This window comes from Pristis pectinata, chromosome 1 (genome assembly GCF_009764475.1).
Source record: "Pristis pectinata isolate sPriPec2 chromosome 1, sPriPec2.1.pri, whole genome shotgun sequence".
Classification (NCBI taxonomy): Eukaryota; Metazoa; Chordata; class Chondrichthyes; order Rhinopristiformes; family Pristidae; genus Pristis; species Pristis pectinata.
The window spans coordinates 81,504,826-81,516,356 of NC_067405.1; the positions used below are offsets into that span (position 1 = coordinate 81,504,826).

General features: G+C 47.5%; 1 protein-coding gene across 1 annotated transcript in view; it reads left to right on the forward strand.

Annotated features, from left to right (window-relative positions):
• Window positions 1-3,382: 3,382 nt before the first annotated feature.
• Window positions 3,383-11,531, forward strand: part of rtf1 (RTF1 homolog, Paf1/RNA polymerase II complex component) — a 76,639-nt gene continuing 68,490 nt past the window's right edge. The window contains exon 1 of the mRNA XM_052012494.1: window positions 3,383-3,445. Coding sequence (XP_051868454.1) covers window positions 3,383-3,445 — 63 coding nt within the window. The remainder of the gene's footprint in view (window positions 3,446-11,531) is intronic.

An 11,531-nucleotide genomic window follows, 5' to 3' on the forward strand; every position in this document is an offset into this window, starting at 1 on the left:
GGATGGTGACTTACCTGGCTAAGTTCATCCCGCAACTGTCAACAGTGTCAGCACCACTTAGGTCACTCCTTGAGCAACAAAATGAATGGATTTGGTCTCATGAGCAAGAAGAGTGTTTCCACAAATTGAAAAGGGTCCTAACTGAAGAGCCCGTGCTGAAGTTTTACGATCCGGAAAGGAGTATCAGAATATCAGCTGATGCATCCCAGCATGGCCTTGGATCAGTACTACTGCAGCAGCATGATGGCAAATGGCAATCTGTGGCCTGTGCATCAAGGGCTTTAACAAGTGCGGAAGCCAACTATGCACAAATAGAGAAAGGGCTTCTCGCCACAAAGCAGCAAGCAGAACCACTTACACACCTGCGGAAACAAGTACCAGAACAAAAAGGACCATAAAACCATCTCAGAGACTGATTGAAAGCTGCTGAGTGGACAAGGGTTCTTGGCAGGTTTATAAGGACAAAGTATTGTGTTTGTTTTTCTTTAAAGGGGGAAGATGTGTTACTATGTATTGTTATGTAGTTATAATAAAGAACTACAGTTCCCAGTAGGCAATGCAAGGGGTCACATGGGGGAACAGGAAGTGGCTGGAAAAAGCGGGAAAAAGCCAGCCAGCCTGTCTGTTGTTGTTGTTTTAATAAATGTTCAGATGTTAAGCCCATGCCAAGTTTGTCTCGTGATGAAGAACAAACATAACATAGCCCTCTCCAGCCCCTACACCCCTCCCTGTCTCTGTAACCCCCTCTGGTCCCTACACCCCTCCCTATCTCTGTAGCCCTCTCCAGCCCCTACATGCCTCCCTATCACTGTAACCACCCCTCCATTCCCTACATCCTTCCCTGTCTCTGTAACCCCCTGCAACCCCTACACCACTATCTCTGAACTTCCTCTGGCCCCTAAACCATAGTCTCTGTAAATCCCTCTGGTCCCTACACCCCTCCATATCTCTGTAATCCTTAGCCGCCCCCACACCCCTCCCTATCTCTGTAACCCCCTCCAGCCACTACACCCTTCCCTCTCTCTGTAACCCCCTCTGTTCCCTACACCCCTCTCTGTCTCTGCAAACCTGCCCAGTTCCTCCTGCATCTTGTGTGTTGCTCCAGGTTGCAGCTTCCGCAACTCTTGTGTCTCTGCTGGAGGGAGTTGGTGGTTCAAGCAGCATCTGTGGAAGCAGAGGGACACTTGACATTTCAGAGTCGAGAACCCTGTGTCAGAATGGAGAGTGTAGAAGGGGAGGTAGTTGGTGTGAAGAGGTGAGGGGGACGGCTGAGGAATGGAGCTGGCGGGACTATAGGAGGATCCAACTGGTTCCACCTCTTGCCTGCCCGTTGCTCTCTCACGCTCTTCCCCCTGTCTCTTTTAAGATGTAGGGGACCTACAGTGACTTGGCCAGTTGGATTCAGAATTGGTGTGCCCATAGAAGACTGAAGGTAGTATCGATGGAACTTATTCTGGCTGAAGGTGGATTAGTGGTGTTCTGCAGGGTTCCATAATGGGACCTCTGCTGTTTGTAAGGTATATAACTGACTTAGATGAAAACTTGGATGGGTGGGTTAGTAAGTTTGCAGATGACACAAACATTGGTGACATTGTGTATAGTGTTGATGATTACCAAAGGACACAGCAGAATATGGATCAGCTGGAGATAGGGGTGGAGAAATGGCAGATGGAGATTAATCAAGGCAAGTGAGGGGTGTTACACTTTGGGAGGTCAAATGTAGAGGTAAAATACTGAGTTAATGGCAGGACCCTTTACAGCATTTACAGGATCTAGGGGTCCAAGTTCATAGCTCCCTGAAAGTGGCCACACAAGTTGATAGGACAGTAAAGAAGGCGTATGGCATGCTTGCCTTAATTAGTCAAGGTACTGAGTTCAAGAGTCAGGAAGTTATGTTGCAGACATAACTCTGGTTAGGCTGCATCTGGATTCTGGTCACCCCATTATAGGAAGGATGTGAAGGCATTGGAGAGGATGAAGAGGAGGGAGGAGGCTTAGGGGAGATCTGATTGAAGTTTATAAGATTATGAGAGGCATAGATAGAGTAGACAGCTGGTATCTTTTTCCCAGGATTGAAATGCCTGATACTTGAGGGCATGCATTTATGTGAGAGGGGGAAAGTTCAAAGGATGTGTGAGGGGCAAGTTCTTTACACAGAGAGAACATAAAACAGTACAGCACAGCACAGGAACAGGCCCCTCGGCCCACAATGTTGTGTCGAACTAATTAAACGTAATTAAAAGTCTAACTAAACTAATCCCTTCTGCCTACACAATGCCCATATCCCTCCATTCTCTGCAGAATATGGTGCCCAACGTCGGTGTTACTTAAGTGAACATGAGATCCACACCCAAATGCGCCTCAGGTATGGGGGTACAGAGTCCAGCTGGTGATGGTGGTTTGCCTTTGGATTTGATCATTGGGTTGGTTCCTGGGAGAGGGAGACAAAGGGGAGAATTGTTAGGACACAGAAAAACAGCATCCCGGTATTTGTGAATGCACGCGTTCACTTTCTCCCACTGTGGCTGCATGGTGTTATCTGGTGTGCGTCTGACCCAGGGATATGGTGATGGAAACTGTGCATGGTGCTCTAGTGTGGGTCTGACCCAGGAATACGGTGATGGGAACTGTGCACGGTGCTCCCAGTGTGGGTCTGATCCGGGACTACAGAGAACAACACAGTGCACGGTGCTCCTGTGTGGGTCTGACCCAGGGATAAGGAGACAGGATCTGCGCATGACACTCCCGTATGGGTCTGACCCAGGGTGATGGGAATTATGCACGGTGCTCCTGTGTGGGTCTGACCCAGGGATAGGGAGTCAGGAACTATGTATGGTGCTCCCAGTGTTGGACTGACCCAGGGATACGGTGATGGGAACTGTGCACTCAGCAACTTGTGTGGGTCTGACCCTGGGAGAGGGAGACGGGAACTGGGCATGGTGCTCCTGGTGTGGATCTGACCCAGGGATATGGATACAGGAACTGTAAACCGTGCTTGTTGTGTGGATCTGACTAGGTATACAGACACGGGAACTCTGCATGGTGCTCATGTTGGTCTGACCCAGGGATAGGGAGATGGAAACGGTGCACAGTGCTCCCATGTAGGTCTGACCCGTGTATACGGATATGGCAACTGTGCACGGTGCTCACAGTTTGGGTCTGATGCAGGGATAAGGAGATAGGAACTGTGAACGTGGCTCCCAGTGTGGGTCTGACACAGGGCTACTGAGATGGGCACTGTGCATGGTGCTCCTGTGTGACTCTGACCCAGAGACAGAGAGATGGGGACTGTGCATGGTGCTCATCCGTTGGTCTGAAATAGGGATACAGAGACGGGAACTCTGCATGGTGCTTCCTGGTGTGGCCCTGACCCAGGGGTACGATGACGGGCATTGTGTACGGTCCTCCCATGGGTTGGAACCAGGGATATGGAGACAGGAACTGTGTATGATGTTCCCAGTTTGGGTCTGACTCAGGGATAGGGAGGCGGGAACTGTGCACAGTGCTCCCGGTGTGGGTCTGTCCCAGGAATATAGAGACAGGAATTGTGCATGGTTATTCTTGTTGTGGGTCTGTCACAGGGATATGGAGACGGGAACTGTGCACGGTGATTGCAGTGTGGGTCTGAACCAGGGATATGGATATAGGAACTGTATACGATGCTCCCGGTGTTGATCTGACCCAGTGATAGAGAGACAGGCACTGTGCACGTTGTCCCCATGTGGGTCTAACACAGGAATACCAACACGGGAAATATGTACAGTGCTCCCAGTGTGTGTATCACCCAGGAATAGGGAGACAGGAACTCTGCACTGTCTGCGTGTGTGGGTCTGACCCAGTGATAGGGAGACAGGGACTGTGCAGGGTGCTCCTGTTAGGGTCGAACACAAGGATACGGAGTGGGGAACTGTGCACAGTTCTTCCTGGTGTGGGTCTGACCCAGGGATATTGAGACAGGATCTGTGCACGGTGCTCCCGGAGTGGGTCTGACCCAGGGATACAGAGATGAGAATTGTGCAGTTCTCCTGATATTCGTCTGACCTAGGGATACGGAGATGGGAACTGTGCACGGTACTTACAGTGTGGGTCTGACCCAGAGAAAGGGAGAAAGGAATTCTACATGGTGCTCCCAATGTGTTTCTGACCAAGGAGTATGAAGACAGGAACTCTGTACGGTGTGCCTGTGTGGACTTGGTCCAGGGATAGGGAGATAGGAATTGTGCATGTTGCTCCCAGTGTGGGTCTGACCCAGGGATACAGAGACAGGAACTGTACACAGTGCTGCCTGGTGTGGGTCTCAGGGATACTTAAGACAGGAACTCTGCATCGTGCTTCTGTGTGGGTCTGACCAATATTGCAAGTTGTAATGGTTTTACAACCTAAGTCCCAGGTCCAGTTCTTTGCAGATTCAACCAACATTCAACAATCCCACCACCCAACCCTCAGTATCTGTCAGGATGGGTTTTCCATTGTGGTGTGAGGAATCAGGGAGACTTCAAGCTGGGGACTATGGACTGTCTGCATACATGTAGAGTTTGATCACTCTGGCTTTCTGGTTGTCCACAGCGAAACGTACCTGATGGATACAAGGAAGTTCCAAATGGCAGCAAGGTTTGATGCCCTTGGATTCATCAGAGGTCTGTGGGAACAGATTATAAATGTCCTAAATTGTCAAATCAACCAGAACTTTGCCCAATGCCTCTGGTCTGGGTCTGACCCAGAGTTACGCAGAAGGGAACTGTGAACGCTGCTCCCAGTGTGGGTCTGACCTTGGGATATGGAGATCAGAACCATACATGATGTTCTCAGAAGCAAAGATTTGGGATCAGCCTGAGAGCTGACATTGCCTCTTTGTCATACAAGGGAAGATAAGAAAAATTGTGGGATTAGTGCAGAATTAGGTAATCATGCAGTAAAACGCTGTTTTAATGGCTTACTGTCCACCAGTTGAAGGACGGTATGGTGGAATTTCCTGCCTCAGAGTGTGGTGACTCTTCAGAAAATTCAACTACATGGTGTCTTGGGAGTAACATCATGCCAAGCCTAAAATCTCCCTCTATTGCCCTGTAGACTAGTAAATTCAATACCTGACATTTCTAATATTCTGAGTTGTCCACTGGGAGTTCTTTGTTGGCCTTTCTTGTGGCAGGAACTGCCTTGTGCTGGAATATATCAACGCAGAGCTCAGGAAAGTGTGCAGCAAAGGCACGGTTATCAGGCTAAACAGTCAAGGGGTGTTGGGGGTTCCCATATGGAGAGGAATTAATTCTTTGCATGAACGGGGGGGATGGGGTTATAGATGGAGGGGCCCTCTGAATCGTAGAGAGCGGAGGCTGGATCATGGGGGTGGTGGGACGACTGGACCGAGTCGAGGAGCTGAATGGCTTTTTCCTGCTCTTATTTCCCATGGGGTTTTGTGTTGGTGGAGAACTAACAAAAAGTCAACTCTTGCAATGGCATAGCTTGATTCTCAGGAGCTTGAAAGACAGAGATGCCTGGGTCCTGAAACTGAAGTTGCTGGTTCTTCTCATGCTTTTTACAGTGGGACAAAAGTAAAGGGAGCTTTACTCTGTGTCTGACCCCAGCTGTGTGTGATGGGGCGGAGTAGAGGGAGCTTCACTCTGTGTCTGAATCCAGGAGTGTGTGATGGGACAGTGTAGAGTGAGCTTCACTTACTGATTCTAGTTACTGACCTTCTGAGCACCAGTCCTTTTGTACTCCTGCCTTGATGCCCCTCCTGTAATATCAGCCCTCCCCTCCACTGCTGCCACCTTACTTCTCTAACTAAAAACTCTGGGATATTCAGATGCCTTCGTTACACCCTCACCCACCTTATGCACATGAGACCATGCCCATTTACTGCGACCACGTGCCAGTAATTCACCTACACTTTAGAAATGGTTTGTACATTCAGGTAAAGAGCTATTAACTTTAATGTTACCATTTTCCCTCCATTGTCCGTATTTGCTGCTGCATTATTAACATCATAAACTTTGTTCCATCCAGTCATACGCTGCTTCTCAGGACCCCTAAAGCCTCCTTGTTGTCAGACTTTTTCTTTTCCTGTTAACTCTCAAAATCTGTGCTCACCTCAGTTATCACAGAATCGTTAAGTCATAGAGTAATGCAGCACAGATACAGGCCCTTCGGCCCAACCTGTCTATGCTGACCATGGTGCACACTCATCTAGTCCTAATTTCCTGTGCTCAGTGCATATCCCTCCAAGCCCCACCCCTGCATGTACCTATCCAAGTGCTTCTTAAATGATACTATTGTACCTGCTTCAACCACTTCCTCTGGCAGCTCATTCCATATACTCTCCACCCTCTGCGTGAAAAAGCTGCCGCTCAGGTCCCTTTTAAATCTTTCCACTCTCACCCTAAATCTATGACTGGTAGTTTTAGAGTCCCCCACCCTGGAGAAAAGACTGATACCATCCACCTTATCTATGCCCCTCATGATTTAATAAACCTCATAAGGTCACCCCTCATTCTCCTACGCTCCAAAGAATAAAGACCTAGACTGGCCAACCTCTCCCTATAACTCAGGCCCTCTAGTCCTGGGAACATCCTTGTTAATCTTTCCTGCACTCTTTCCAGTTTAACCTCTTCTTTCCTATAACAGGGTGACCAAAACCATACACAGTACTCCAAGTGTGGTCTCACCAACAACTTATACAACTAAAACATAATATCCCAACTCCTGCACTCAGTGCCTCCGAATGATAAAGGCCAGCATGCTAAACACCTTTTTCACCACCTTGTCTACTTGTGACACCACTTTCAATGAACTATGCATTTGTACTTCTAGGTCCTTCTGTTCCATTACACTCCCATAGTCATTCATAGTATAAAAGTCATACACTGGTTTGACTTTCCAAAATGCATCACCTCACACTTATCTGTGTTGAAATCCATTTGCCACTCCTTGGCCCACTTCCCTAACTGATCAAGATCCCCCTGTGATCTTCAACAACCTTATTCACCATCAACAACACCTCCTAATTTCGTGTCATCTGCAAACTTACTGATCAAGCCTTGTGTATTCACATCCAAATCATTTATATAAATAACGAATAACAAGGGCCCCAACACCGACCCCTGTGGCAATCCACTAGTCACTGGCCTCTATTCCGAGAAGCAACCCTCAACCACCACCCTCTGCTTCCTACCTCCAAGCCAATTTAGAATCCACTTACTAGCTTTCCAAGGATTCCATGGGACCTAACCTTCCAGACCAGCCTGCCATGTGAGACCTTGTTGAAGCCTTGCTAATGTCCAAATAGACAACATCCACTGTCCTACCCTTATCTGCCCTTTTGGTTACCTCTTCAAAGAACTCTGAAGGATTCGTCAAACATGTCTTTCCACACACAAAGCCATGCTGACTCCTCCTAATCAAACTCTGTCTATCCAAATGCTGGTAGATCCTGTCCCTCAGACTTCCCTCCAGTAACCTCCCTACTACTGACATCAGGGAGACCAGCCATAGTTCCCTGGCTTCTCCTTGCTAGCATTCTTAAACAACGAAACAACATTAGCCACCTTTCAGTCTTCGGAAAATTCACCTGTGGCTAACGAAGAAGATATCTCCACAAGGGCCTTCACAATTTCTCCTCTAGACTCCCCCAAAGTCCGAGGATGCACCTGATCAGGGCCTGGGGATTTATCCACCTTAATGCACTGTAAGGCTGCAAATACGTCCTCCCTGGTAATATAAATGTTCTCCAGAACATCTCCACTTGGTTCCCTTATCTCTTGAGCAACCTCAGTAAACACCAAAGAGAAATATTCATTAAAAATCCCACCCGTCTTCTGCGGCTCAAAACATAGGCAGCCCTGTTGATCTCTAAGGGGACCCACTCTCTCCCTAGCCACCCTTTCACTCTTAGATGTTCCTTAACCTTACCTACCAGATCCATCTCTTTGTCCCCCTGACCTCCTTCTTAAGAGTATTCTTAATCTTTTTGTAGTCATCAAGGTATTCACTCGTCCCTGACCTCCTAAACCCAATGTATGCTTCCTTCTTTTTCTTGACCATATCTCTAATCAGCCTAGGTTCTCTAAACTTGCCAGATTTACCATTCACCCTAACAGGAACATTCTGGACTCTTGCTATCACTCTAAAAAGCCTCCCACCTTTAAACTTAATCCCCTAATCAGCCTCTGCTACATCCTGCCTAATTCCCCCAAAATTAGCCCCGTTCCAGTTTAGGACCCTGACCTGTGGGCCTGTCCTATCCTTTTCCATCACTATCTTAAAACTAATAGAATTATAGTCACTAGAGCCAAAGTGCTCCCTGACTGCCACTTCAGTTACCTGCCTTACCTCATTCCCCAAGAGAAGGTCCAGTATTGCACCCTCCTGAGTAGGGCCCACTATATATTGACTCAGGAAACTTTCCTGGACACATTTCACAAATTCCACCCCATCCAAGCCCTTAACACTCTGGGTAGTCCAGTCAATACCAGGGATATTAAAATCTCCCACTAAAACAACCCTATTATTCTTACAACTATGAACAATTTCTCTTCACACCTGCTGATCAAGTTCCCATTGTTTGGTCTATAATACAGCCCCACTAGAGTGACCCTCCCCTTCTTGTTTCTAAGTTCTACCCATGTGGCCTTACTGGAGATCCCCCAAAAATGTCATCTCTAAGCACTGCTGTTATGTCCTCCCTTATCAAAAAGGCAACAACCCCTCCTCACTTACCTGTACCTCTGTCATGCCTGTAGCATCTGTATCCTGGAATATTGATCTGCCAGTCCAGCCCTTCTCTCAGCCATGTTTCTGTTACAGCTATAACATCCCAGTCCTCAGAGCCAATCCATACTCTAAGTTCGTCCACCTTACCTGTAAAACCTCATGCATTGAAATAAATGCAGTTTAACTGGGTTTTCTTTTCCCTCCCTTTACTGTGCCCCTGGTTATTCTAATTACTAAACTTGCTCTCACTGGCTACTGCTTTATCTCATGACTTACTCCTGCTCAGAGTCCCACCCCCCTGCCAATCTGGTTTAAATCAGTAGCAAATTTCCCTGCAAGGATATTGGTCCCTCTCTGGTTGAAGTGCAACCCGTCCCTCTTGTACAGGTCAGCTCTACCCCAGAAAAGACTCCCATGGTCCAAGAACCTGAATCCCTGCCTCCTGCACCAGCTGCTCAGCTACACATTCATCTGGCTATCTTTCTATTTCTGACCCCGCTTGCACATGCCACCAGGAGTAATCCTGAGATCACTACCCTCAAGGTCCTGCTTCTTAACTTCTTATCCAATTCCCTTTACTCATTCTGCAGGACCTCATTCCTTGTTCTACCTATGTCATTTGTACCAACTTGTACAATGACATCTGGCTGTTTGTCCTCCCCCTCGAGAATGTTCTGCAGCCACTCAGAGGCATCCTTTACCCTGGCACCCGGGGTGGTGATAAAGATGATTGATGAGGGTAGGGCAGTGGATGTTGTCTATACAGACTTTAGTAAAGCTTACGACAAGGTAGGCTGATCCAGAGGATTAAGACACATGGCATCCACAGTCACTTGGTAGAGCGGTAGTGGTAAATGGCTGGTATTTTGACTGGAGGTCTGTGACCAGTGCTGGGACCTCAGATGTTTGTGATACATGATTTGGGCAAATGTTGTCAAGCGTTAGAGCAGGATATAGATCAATTGGAAATGTGGGCAGAGAAATGGGAGATATAGTTTAATCTGGACAAGCGTGAGATGCTGCACTTTGTGTTCAGTTCTAGTCACCTCCTTACAGGGAGGTTATGGAGGCTTTGGAGAGGGTGCAGAAGAGGTTCACTAGGATGCTGCCTGGATTAGAGAGTATTAGCTAGAAGGAGAGGTTGAACAGACTTGGATTGTTTTAGACCATAGAACATAGAACAGTACAGCACAGTACCTGTACTGTTGTGCTGAACAATATCAATCTAACCCTTCCCTCCTGCACAGCCCACAACCCTCCGTTTTTCTTACTTCCATGTGCCTATCTAAGAGCCTTTTAAATGTCCCTATTGTATCAACCTCTACCACCACCCCCAGCACTGCATTCCAGGCTCTCTATGTAAAGAACCTGCCTCTGACATCTCCCATGAACATTCCTCCTCTGACCTTAAATGGATGTCCTCTGGTATTGGCTATTGCTGCCCTGGGGAAAAGGTGCAGGCTGTCCATTCCATCTATGCCCCTTCACAATCTTATACACCTCTATCAAGTCGCCTTTCATCCTGCATCACTCCAAAAAGAAAAGCCCTAGCTCACTCACTTTTCCTCATCCATGTTCTCTAATCCAGGCAACTTCCTGGTAAATCTCCTCTGCACCCTCTCTAAAGCTTCCACATCCTTCCTTCTTATAATGAGGTGACCAGAACTGAACACAATACTCTAAGTGTGGCCTAACCAGAGTTTTATAGAGCTGCAAAATTACCCTGCAGCTCTTGAACTCAATCCCCCAACTAATGAAGGCCAGCACACCATACCCCTTCTTAACCACCCTGTCAACTTGAATGGCAACTTTGAGGGATCTATGGACTTGGACCCCAAGATCCCTCTGTTCTTCCATGCTGCTAAGAATCCTGCCATTGACCTTGTACTCTGCCTTCAAATTTGATCTTCCAAAGTGTAGCACTTCACACCTTTCCGGACTGAACTCTATCTATCACTTCTTTGCCCAACGCTGCATCCTGTCTATATCCTGTCATAACCTACGAAAGCCTTCTATCCACAACCCCTCCAACCTTCATGTCATCTGCAAACTTACTAACCCATCCCCATACTTCCTCATCCAATTCATTTATAAAAATCACAAAAAGCACAGGTCCCAGAACAGATCCTTGCAGAACACCACTGGTCACTGACCTCCAGGCACTACCACCCTCTGCCTTCTGTGAGCAAGCCAATTCCAAATCCATGGATCCCATACTTTCTGGATGTGCCTACCATGGGGAACCTTGTCAAACACCTTACAAATACACTACATCCACCACTCTACCTTCATTTATTTGTTTTGTCACCTCCTCAAAAAACTCTATTAGGCTCGTGAGGCACGACCTACCCCTCACAGAGCCATGCTGACTATCCCTAATAAGACTATGCTTTTCCAAATGCTCATATATCCTGTCCCTAAGAATCCTTTCCAATAGTTTTCCCACCACCCAGGAATATCCTTATTACCTTTCTTGAACAAGAGAACAACATTTGCCATCCTCCAATCCTCTGGTACCACTCCTGTGGCCAGGGAGGATGCAAAGATCATTATCAACACCCCAGCAATTTCTTCCGTCGTCTCCCATAGTAACCTGGTGTACATCCCTTCTGGATATCTTAATGTTCTTCAGAAGCTCCAACACTACCTCTTCCTTAACCTCTATATGCTCCAGCACATTAGCGCTGACCCCACATTTGTCAAAGTCCCTCTCCCTGATGAATACTGAAGCAAAGTATTCATTAAAGACCTCCCCTACCTCCTCCGCCTCCAAGCACATGTATCCCCCTTTATCCCCTTATCCCTCACTCTAGTCACTCTCC